We start from the raw sequence: 11,351 nt of genomic DNA, 5'->3' as shown, positions 1-11,351 counted from the left end.
TTCTTCCGGGCGGATCAACGTTGTGCGTACCATTCTGGAGGGGCAGGACATGATACAGAAGGGTGTATCAATCTGAAACATAAGATTCAAGGCTTGATCGATAACAGAGTCATCACTCTCCAAGCCCCTGCCCCCATTGTGAACCTTAACCCATTGCCGAATCATGGAGGAGCTACCATCAACATGATTGAAAGAGATGAGGATTGGCTTGCTAATGGGACTATCGGTGAAGCAAATGTCAACTTAGTTATACCAACAGTAGCCTCATTGACCATAAATGTCCGTCCAGAGTTTGTTGTAATAACTGCACCTCATCAAGCATTCGCTTTGACAAAGAAAAGCAGCAACGAGAAGCCCAAAGAAAAGTTTATCATGCAGGCGGCTACCGCACAAGGGATGACACGTTCTGGAAGATGCTACATTCCAGAAGAACTAACTCAGGAGACACGAAGAAAGGAGAACCAAAAAAGGCTGATCACAGAGGGTGAAGCTGAAGAGTTTTAGCGAAGAATGCAGCCTAAGGAGTATTCCATTGTCAAGCATTTGGAGAAGATTCCCGCTCAAATTTATGTTCGGACTCTATTAATGAGTTCTGAGTACCATCGAAAAGCACTGTTGAAGGTACTTGGTGAAGCGTATGTACCGACGGGAACAAGTGGTGAGAATCTGGCCACTATGGTAAGTCTTGTCATTGGGAGTCATCAAATCTCTTTTCGAGAAGAGGAGTTGCCACTCGAAGGGGTGATGCGCAACCGTGCCTTATATATCACCGTCAAATGCAGGGACAAGTTTGTAGCGCGAGTATTGATTGATAATGGCTCAGGACTCAATATCTACTCATTATCAACCCTTACTCAACTAAATTATGATGTAGGGAAAATCCATCAAAGTCGTAAGAATGTAAGGGCGTTTGATGGTTCGCAAAGAGAAACCATGGAGGAAGTAGACTTGTGTATCCAAATGGGGCCTGCAGAATTTGTCACTGAATTCCAGGTGATGGGTATATCTACAAGATACAATTTATTGCTAGGAAGACGATGGATCCATGTTGTTGGAGCAGTCCCATCCACATTGCATTAAATTTTGAAGTTCATTTGGGAAGATCATGAAATCGTCATCCATGGTGAAGGGAGTAATCATAGCTACCCTGGCTTCTCCATTCCAGTTATTGAAGATTCTTCTCAAGGTACTGACTTTCACATGGTGGAGATAATGAATGCTATTTTTGAAGGTACGACACCACAAGTACCAATGCCGCTAGTGTATAAAATGCTAGCCACGACTATGCTAAGAAATGGTTTTGAACCTGGGCGTGGGTTAAGCAAGAATTTGGATGGCATATTCGAACCTCTTCCTATACCACTTCAAAATTTCCACTTCGGCGTCGGTTATACCTCAACAGAGGAAGAATTGTTTGAAGCAGAATAAAGGAAGAAGCATGACTGTGATATACCAAAGCCTATTCCAGTATTGTACCAGTCATTTGTTGCTAAAGCTTTAGAGCCTGAGATTAATGGTCTAGTGGAAGGGATGTGAAGATTGTGTTATGATCTCGGCAGAATGCACAACAACACCCACCATCCGAGATGCCGTACCTGGAGAGATGCTACAGAATTGGATGGCCACTCCACTTATGATCCATCGAATGGCTTGGTAGACAAAGACAAGATTTGAAGTTTTATTTTTGAAATCAGTGTTGTTCGGACGAGGCCCGAAACCACCATTTATGTCACTTTATTTTCTATCGTAATGTTTAAAAAGGAAATGACTCATGAGTCATGACCAAAGTTTGTATGCCTTTTTAAAATTCCAATGAAGCCTCATTTATTTTAAATTGATTATCTTGTCATTGCGAATTATTCTGCAATAAATACATTTAAACTCTTTCTATCTAACATGGTTGATTTGTTGTTCTTTTTAGTAAAAATGAATATAAACCTGCCAATGTCATGACATGTCATGAACACGACGAACCAAATAAGGTCGATGAAGATGAATGTGAAGAATATGATGAGGAAACTATGATGCCCGAACACCTTACCGAGGACTTGAGGCAACTTGAAAATGATGTAAAGCCCAACCTAGATGAAAAAAAGAAAATAAACTTGGGAGATGGCGAGTCACTTAGAGAAAGCTGAGTCAGTGTCCATTTGGAAGCGATAGAAAAAGAAGAATTGGTCAAACTACTCAGACAATACATCGATGTGTTTATCTGTTCTTATGATGATATGCCAGGGTTAAGCATTGATATCGTTTCCCATAAGTTGTCTGTCAATTCAGAGTACTGTCCAGTAAAGCAGAAAACCAGAAAGTTCATGCCCGATCTGAGTTTAAGGATAAAAGAGGAGGTCATCAAGCAGATCGAATCAAAAGTCATTGAAATAACCAAGTATCCCACTTGGCTGGCTAACATTTTTCCAGTGGCGAAGAAAGATAGAAAAATCAGGATATGCATGAATTATCGGGATCTCAACAAAGCGAGTCCGAAAGATAATTTCCCCTTGCCGAATATCCACATACTTATCGATAATTGTGCTAGGAATGAGCTGCAATCTTTTGTGGATTGCTTTGCGGGATACCACCAGATTCTAATTGATGAAAAAGATGCAGAAAAAATAGCATTCATCACACCTTGGGGAGTCTACCATTATCGAGTGATGTCGTTCGGCCTCAAGAATGCTGAAGCCACTTACATGAGAGCTATGACCACCATTTTCCATGATATGATCCACAAAGAAATTGAGGTGTATGTGGACGATGTCATCATAAAATCCCGCGAGAGTTCGGATCATCTGACACACTTGGAAAAATTCTTTAACAGGTTGCATAGGTATGATTTAAAGTTGAACCCAGCCAAATGTGCATTTGGTGTACCTACAGGGAAGTTACTCGGATTCATAGTTAGCAGAAGAGGTATCGAGCTGGATCCTTCCAAGATCAAGGCAATTCAAGACTTATCTCCTCCAAAGACTAAGAAGGAAGTAGTGAGTTTTTTGGGGAGACCGAATTACATTAGTCGGTTTATAGCTCAATCAACGGTGATATGTGAGCCTATATTCAAGTTACTATGAAAATATGCGCAAACCAAATGGACCAAAGAATGTCAGAAGGCTTTTGACACCATGAAAAGTTACCTTTCGAATCCACCAGTGGTGGTGTCGCCACGTGCAGGCAGTCCTTTGCTATTGTATTTATCCATCTCCGACAATGCATTCGGGTGTGTGTTGGGACAACATGATGAGACCGGAAGAAAGGAAAGAGCTCTATACTATTTGAGCAAAAAGTTCACATCCTATAAGGCTCGTTACACCCTTTTAGAGAGAACTTGTTGTGCTTTGACTTGGGTTGCTCAGAAATTGAGACATTATCTGTCGGCTTATACAACACATCTCATTTCGAGGATGGACCCGCTCAAGTACATATTTCAGAAAGCAATGCCCACAGGAAAGCTAGCAAAGTGGCAAATGTTGTTGAGTGAGTTCGATATTGTGTACATGACTCAGAAAGCAATCAAGGGGAAAGCTTTGGCCGATCACCTTGCTGAAAACCCAGTAGATGAAGGATATAAACCGCTTAGAACATATTTCCCTGATTAAGAAGTATTGTTTGTAGGGGAAGACATATCAGAATTATATCCTGGGTGGAGAATGTTCTTTGATGGAGTAGTAAACTCTATAGGATCAGGAATTAGAGCAGTGTTGATATCTTAATCGGGGCAACATTATCCAGCAACAACAAATCTTAGATTCCGATGCACTAATAACATGGTTGAGTACGAAGCATGTATTCTTGGCATTAGAATGGCTCTTGACATGAATGTTCAAGAATTATTGATAATTGGTGATTCAGACTTGTTGATTCATCAAGTTCAAGGAGAATGGGAGATGAAGAATCCTAAAATCTTACCTTACGTACAATTGGTACGGAGATTATGCAAAAGATTTAGAAAGACCGAATTCAGACACACACCGAGAATATAGAACGAGCTTGCTGATGCCCTTGCAACCATATCGTCCATGATACAACACCCAAAAAAGAGTTATATCGATCCATTTGAGATAGTTTTAAAAGAACAACCAGCACATTGTTCATATGTAGAAGCAGAATGGGATGGGAATCCATGGTATATCAATGTGAAAAGTACTTAGAAGCTGGCGAATATCCAGAAAAAAGCAACAAGTATTCAGAAGAAAACAATCTCAAGAATGGCAAACAACTTCTTTTTTAATGGAGAAGTTCTTTATAAGAGGACACCCGATCTGGGATTACTGAGATGTGTGGATGCTGCAGAAGCCACAAAATTGCTTGAAGAAGTGCACGCTGGAGTGTGTGGGACGCACATGAATAGGTTTACATTAGCAAAGAAAATCTTAAGGGCGGGATACTTCTGGATGACTATGGAAAATGATTGTGGCCGATTTGTCCAAAAATGTCATAAATGTCAGGTACACGAAGATCTGATCAAAGTACCACCCCACGAGCTCAATGTGATGAGTTCCCCTTGGCCATTTGCAGCCTGGGTCATGGATGTTATTAGACCGATTGAGGCTGCTGCCTCCAATGGTCATAGGTTCATTTTGGTCGCCATTGATTACTTCACAAAGTGGGTCGAAGCTGCTTCCTACAAAGCTGTGACAAAGAAAGTTGTGGTTGATTTTGTTCGCAACAATTTGATATGTCGTTTTGGAGTTCCAGAGTCTATCATCACAGACAATGGAGCAAATCTGAATAGTCACTTAATGAAAGAGATATGTGAACAATTCAAAATTACCCACCGCAATTCAACTGCATATCGCCCTCAGATGAATGGAGCTGTGGAAGCTGCCAATAAGAAAATCAAGAGAATACTGAGAAAGATGATTAACAACTACAAATGTTGGCATGAAAATTTGCCTTATGCTTTGCTAGGTTACCGCACCACAATCCGAACCTCAACTGGAGCAACTCCTTACCTATTAGTATACGGAACAGAAGCAGTGATACCAACTGAAGTTGAGATACCATCTTTAAGGATTTTTCAGGAAGCTGGATTGAGCGATGCCGAATGGGTTCGTGACCGATATGAGCAATTGGCATTGATTGATGAGAAAAGAATGAGTGCTGTTTGTCATGGCCAATTGTATCAACAAAGAATGACTCGCGCTTTCAACAAGAAAGTTAGAGTTCGAGCATTTGATGTAGGCCAATTAGTGTTGAAACGCATTTTTCCTCATCAAGAGGAATATAAAGGGAAATTTGCACCTAACTGGTAAGGACCATATGTCGTCCACAAAGTACTATCAAGAGGAGCTTTTGGTTCTAGCAGATATGGACGGTAGAGTGTGGCGAAAAGCTATCAATTCAGATGCCGTTAAGAGACTACTACATTTGAAGGATGATACTTCTTTTCTTTATTTCCTTGTAATTGCAGTTTGCTTGTAATCATTGTCGCATTATGTTTTGAAACATTCCCCTTGTACTTGAACTACGTTCGACCTGAATTCTCAAGAATGAGATATGTAGGCGGTCTATGTCAACCTCGGTCGTTTCCTTATCAAAATTCTCTATTTTGACAATTCTCGAGATGGGAACTACATTTGACCTGATTCTTGCCTCAACGGGATACGTAGGCGCCACAAGGGTTCGGTCATATTCCCAGTAAGATTTCCATTTCCCCTCATAATGGAAACTGGGACAGAATTTTTGAGAGGACCTCAAAAATTCTACAAGAAGGGTCATTCCCTACAAACAAGAGTCAAGGATCATATCGAAATGTGCAACTAAGAATAATTTTGAGGAGATCTCAAATTCAAGACTCCCGTGATCATCATCAAATTTGTTTTTGAAACATCTAACTGGGACAAAAATTTTAAGAAGGCCCTCAAAAATTCCATCAAGGATACTCGGACCGTCGAAGTCAACTTCAATTGCCTCAAATTGACGTGTTCTTAAGGGTTTAAAGTTGCCAACAAGCTACCTATCATGTCAAAATCTGAGACAAAGGGTTTTTGTTCGTGTCGTGCATGTCGTGACAGTTAATTGGCAGAGATTTCCTTTAAAACTTTAAAAAGAAAAAAAAACTTTATACCTAGTAAATGTTTTAATTTAAATATGATCTTGTCTTTTGTCTACTGCGATTCATTGGATCTACCAGACAAAGTTCCAGAGATAACGAGACTAGGAGCAAGACGACTTCAACACAGATCAGTGTTCCAAAACTAACATGTTTTTTGTGGATGCAGGGTATAATAAGATCATCCAAATGAGCTATATTTATCAACCAACTAGTTCAAGAGAACATATTCGGCAAATGTCTTATAGTGAGTATAACATCTCTGCTTGACCAAAGAGATATTGATGAAATACGATATTCATAGTCAAAGTCATTCATATTCAAAATGCCAAGAGGGCTATTGCATATTCTAATTGCCAAAAGGGCCATTCAATATTCAAACCGCCAAGAGGGTCATTCATATTCAAAATGCCGAGAAGGCCATTGCATATTAAATTGCCGAGAGGGCCATTCATATTCAAATGCCAAGAGGGCCATTGCATATTCTAATTGCCAAAAGGGCCATTCAATATTCAAATTGCCAAGAAGGGCATCATATTCAAACCTCCAAAAGGGCCATTCATATTACAATTTCCAAGAGGGCAATCATATTCAAATTGCCGAGAGGGCCATCATATTCAAATTACCGAGAGGGCCATTTCATAATCAAATTGCCGAAAGGGCCATTTCATATTCAAATTGCCAAGAGGGCCATCATATTCAAAATGCCGAGAGAGCCATTACATATTAAATTGCCGAGAGGGCCATTCATATTCAAATTGCCGAGAGGACCATAATATTCAAACCGCCGAGAGGGCTATCATGTTCAAACCACCAAGAGGGCCATTCATATTCAAAATACCAAGAAGGCCATTGCATATTAAATTGCCGAGAGGGCCATTCATATTCAGATTCCAAGAGGGCCATTCATATTCAAACTGCCGAAAAGTCCATTCATATTCAAATTGCCAAGAGGCCCATTGCATATCAAAACGCCGAGAGGGCCATTACATATCAAACCGCCGAGAGTGCCATTGTATATTCGGACCATCAAGAGAACCATCAACATATACATCAATCTATTTTACTGCTTCGATATCAAAAGAAGAGTAAATTGAAGAATTATATTGAAAATATGAGATACGAGCTTTATTTGCTTTACGTCAAATTGAAAGAATCTGATGTTAAATATTTAAGGAGAGCAATTAAGGGTGAAAAGACACTCTCTCTCCATTTGAATTATATTTTACGCTAATGAGTTTTATATCAGTCTTTGTCGAGAGCATCCAAGAGGATGAATTCTCAAACCAAACCACAGGTGCGGACCACATCAAAAGGGATGCAGCACAACGTGGGACTTTTCTTATCAGCGAACTGGGACATAGTCCGAAGAGGGGTATCAAACTCTTAGGACGCGAGCTGAGGAGCGATTTCCATCACAATCAAACCACACCCCTATCAAAAGGCATGTGGGTATTCCTTTTGGTTTATCCGCTCCAATTTCGCATCCGGAAAATTTTCCACTCTCACCAGAGGCAGCTTTCCAATCTGAGTGACAATGCACCAAAAGCTTTGGAAATTATGTCTGTGTAAGTTCTTAGTTATGGGTGTGAAGCGCGCCACATTCATGGCTAAGAGGTTGCAAGCCTCTTTTTCATACTCGACTTACTTGTCACTCCTCCAAAACCAAAGGTTATATTGCATAATACATTTCCTTTCCAACCGATCGAGTCGAATTACAAACAGCCTGATTCCTAAGGTCTAAGAATATATAGGCGGGCTCAATGTTGAAAACTCGGTTGTATTCCGACATTCTCTCTTAAATCTTATTCCCGAGCAATCTGATTTGTTCATAATTCGATATCGGGATAACTTCTGAATTCTTTCATAATCGTGCGCCAAATCAAGCGTATCGAACTACAAGAGGCCAGAGTTCTCATATAGCTTGAGATATGTAGGAAACCTAATATCGAGGTTCGGCCATAATTCCTAAAGTCCGTACCAAAATCCCTTCCCTAAAGATGAAGATGTGGTCGGTCAAAATTGGATTCGTCAATTTCATTTGCCTCGAATTGCTTCATCAATCCAAGTCAAATGAGGGATAGCTGTTGACACCCAATTTTTGACCTTCACATTATGGATTAATCATCGAGCTTCTTAAATTCCAAACTATTTGAAATAATTAAGTTATAAAATTCAAAATATTTTCCAAGTCATTTTAAGTAATTTTGTCATTTTTGTAAAGTCTATATAATTTCGTATATATTTAGTATATTTTATTAATATGTAAAAATCGTCTCAAAAAGATTTTAGTTTTACTTAAATACTTGGTTAATTAGTTTAGCTAATTTATAGTTTATATTTTTGAGTTAACTAGTTTATAATTAAATTAATTATTTTATTTCGTTAAGATTAAGAAGCTCAATAATTAATCGATATTATTCGTCTTATTTAACTTTTGGCGGAATTCACCGATTAATTTGATTTGGCCATCTTTTAAAATTCGATTGGCTATAATTGTAATCGAATGGGCCATATCCCCAATTTCAATTTAACTTCTTTTCTACCTCACCTTAAACCCACTTGAGAATCCAGAATTTGGGCCTTTTCAGCAACTTTCCAGCCGGCCCAAATCCCATTAACAGCCCACCAATTCAATTCTAGAATCCCATTCCAGCAAATACAACAATTCCCAGCCCATCAGTACAATACATTCAGCGATCCAAACGACCCCTGTACTCTTCATTCTTCTTCCTTTTCACGCAGAAATAGTACCCAAACCCCACTGCCCATACTGGTCGTCGTCTTCTTCACGCGCAGTGAGCAAAGAAGATCAGAAACCCAGAAATCGCGGACAGCAGCCAAATCGCGAGAAACCAGTGCCCTCATCCAACTACTCTGCGAACCCCATAACCCTAGCAACCTAATCCATCACCCTCACATCTCCTTTTCCCCCCCTTTCGCGGAGTCTCAGAACAGAGAATGACTCCCCATTCCTTTTATTGTTGATCACGAAAAGGAGCAAAGAAAAATTCAAACTTTTCTTTCAAAAATCCAACGGATTTCCCTCCTAAATGGCCCCAACTTCCCCTATAAATAATTTCAAGTGACAGGGAGCAAAAAAAAAGTTGGGAAATTGGATTTAGACAGGTTTTTTGGAGTCCGGTTCTTTGAGAAATACTCGTTTACATTCAAGAAATTTCAAAGTTTCGTGGTGGAAATTGCTTCATCATTAAGCTCATCGTCTGAATTCGCTTCCCCAAGAAAGGTAACCTCATCTCCTGTTGTATTATGTTCCCATGTAATGTGTTGTATATTCCATGCTATGGTGTAGAATCTATTGTTAAATGTATTTGTTTTCGTTAGCGTTGCCCTTTCTGCAAATTTTCGGGCTGCAATATGTTTCTCGCTGATTGAAGTTTCCTCGGCATTGTGTAGATAGAGCAGTTTGCTCGATGTTGTATGTGCCTAGCCGGCCAAGTCTCTGCTTCATTTTGTTTGATTTGATCTGTGGTTCATCTGATTTAAATTCCGAATGTGTTAGCTCTATGGTTTTCTTTTTCCTTATTGTTTACTAGTTGTTTTAGTTTTCCATTCTGACGTTGATTCATCGTTGTAGACTCTCACTAATGCTATCCTAATCTTGTAGCATCTATCTATGTTCCCGCTCGACTCGAACACCATCCATGTCCTTTTGTGTTTCAGTTCATTATGTCATATTTGTAATTCACCTTAATCAAGCTTTAACTTGGTTCATATGCTCGAAGTTGGTCTTTTCCTAAATATGTGTCTTGCCTTTCACATTTTGTCTTCGAAATGGGGTTGCAAAAAATCTGATCGTTGTCTTTCTTTTTTAAGTGTAGCTCTGTTTTGTTCTTTTTTTTTGTTAGTCACTAGTCAAAATCTGAAATTTTATTCAATATTGCAGTTCTTCTTCTTTTAAGTATCCATTTTCATGTTAATATGCTTTTTCATAATCTGAGACGTGTGATAGTATCGCGTGAATCTATTCTCATGTTAGTTTAAGTTAACAGTGTGTTTTTGGCATGATCTTTTCATGCTTCCTTTGATTTAGCCATCATATAGGTCTGTCTGATGAGCATGAATGCTATCCGAATGCTAGTTGAAATCCTATTTGATATCATGTTCGTACTTTCAATTTTATTCTCATACAGTCTTGAATCTGTGACTTGATATTAAAAATGATCAAAGATTATTGTATACATATGATTTGATAATACAAGTTGATAGTGTCTGTTACACCTTTATAGCATTGTAAGCTGTCTTTCTCACTTTCTAGAATAAATAATAAGCATTATGTGTTGCTCGTATGAATTTTGGTATTGCTATTTGTTTTAGCTCAGCTTGTCGAACACATAGATAGATTAAACTCTTGGTTCTCGATGTGTTTAGTAATCTGCCTTTTATCTTTTATCTGTAAGTTAATACAGCAAAGCATAATTATTGTCCATTTTATAAGAAGACGTCTTTAGCTCTAGTTAGTTTCTTTTAAAATAAAAATCAGTAAGCATGTTAGTATACTTAACTATATTAATTCTTATTTGCCTACTTGCATGTTCAGTTATTTACTTTAAGTTTTTTGTTCTAACCTTGGCATAAGATCTTGTCACCTCTCTCGTCATCACTCTCCTCAACTATGCTATTTATGCTTTGAATATTATGATCATGATTTGTTAGCTTTTATGTTTTGGATTGGTGTGTATATTGTGGCTTATGTTTATGCTTTGTTAGAAATCAGTAGCTACTTAAATATTATATGCGGTCAAGTATATTCAGTCTAATTCTTCTCCTTTACTTTGTTTACATGTGACATTGGCCGAGTCTATTTGACTCTAATCCTTGCATTTTCGAGTTGAGCCATAAAGGCTTGATCTTTGCTTTCCCTATTGATCAAGTCAGCCCCATTATATTCAGAAGTTGTTACAGGTTCCAGAACTCCAACATGCTGCTGGAAATTAGTTCAAAAGCCTAAGAAATGGGCTGTATACAGCAGCAGTATACACTCATTATATAGTGAATTACAAGTCAAAAAATATGAAAATACAGAGACGAGGTAGGATACAGGTGTTCAGAAGCAAGAGATACATGGAAAGAGATGATATACATGCCGATATACACTGATATACAGCCGATGTATACAAAAATGGGAATTTGGCCCAAGAGAAGGCCCAAATTCAATTTCTGCCTTATTCTTTAATTATTTAATTGTGATTATTTATTGTTTGTTGTTTAACTCTAACTTTATAATTATTAATTAATTTAGTTGAATTCCCCAAAAGACGAACTATTTCTCTGTGTT

At 38.5% G+C, this 11,351-nt stretch overlaps 1 protein-coding gene across 1 annotated transcript; it reads left to right on the top strand.

The window, feature by feature from the left end:
• The first annotated feature begins 4,205 nt into the window (after window positions 1-4,205).
• Window positions 4,206-5,252, top strand: LOC107059729 (uncharacterized protein K02A2.6-like). The gene has a single exon (XM_015306541.1). The coding sequence runs from the start codon at window positions 4,206-4,208 to the stop codon at window positions 5,250-5,252; it is 1,047 nt and encodes a 348-aa protein (XP_015162027.1).
• The last annotated feature ends 6,099 nt before the right edge of the window (window positions 5,253-11,351 follow it).

This window comes from Solanum tuberosum, unplaced genomic scaffold (genome assembly GCF_000226075.1).
Source record: "Solanum tuberosum cultivar DM 1-3 516 R44 unplaced genomic scaffold, SolTub_3.0 scf00037, whole genome shotgun sequence".
Lineage (NCBI taxonomy): Eukaryota > Viridiplantae > Streptophyta > Magnoliopsida > Solanales > Solanaceae > Solanum > Solanum tuberosum.
The sequence above is the reverse complement of the archived record's forward strand: the minus strand, read 5'-3'. Positions and strand labels throughout refer to the sequence as shown.

Bases quoted from the DNA above. Each gene is read 5' to 3' on its own strand.
- LOC107059729 (XM_015306541.1), top strand. From the start codon at position 4,206: ATGGCAAACAACTTCTTTTTTAATGGAGAAGTTCTTTATAAGAGGACA.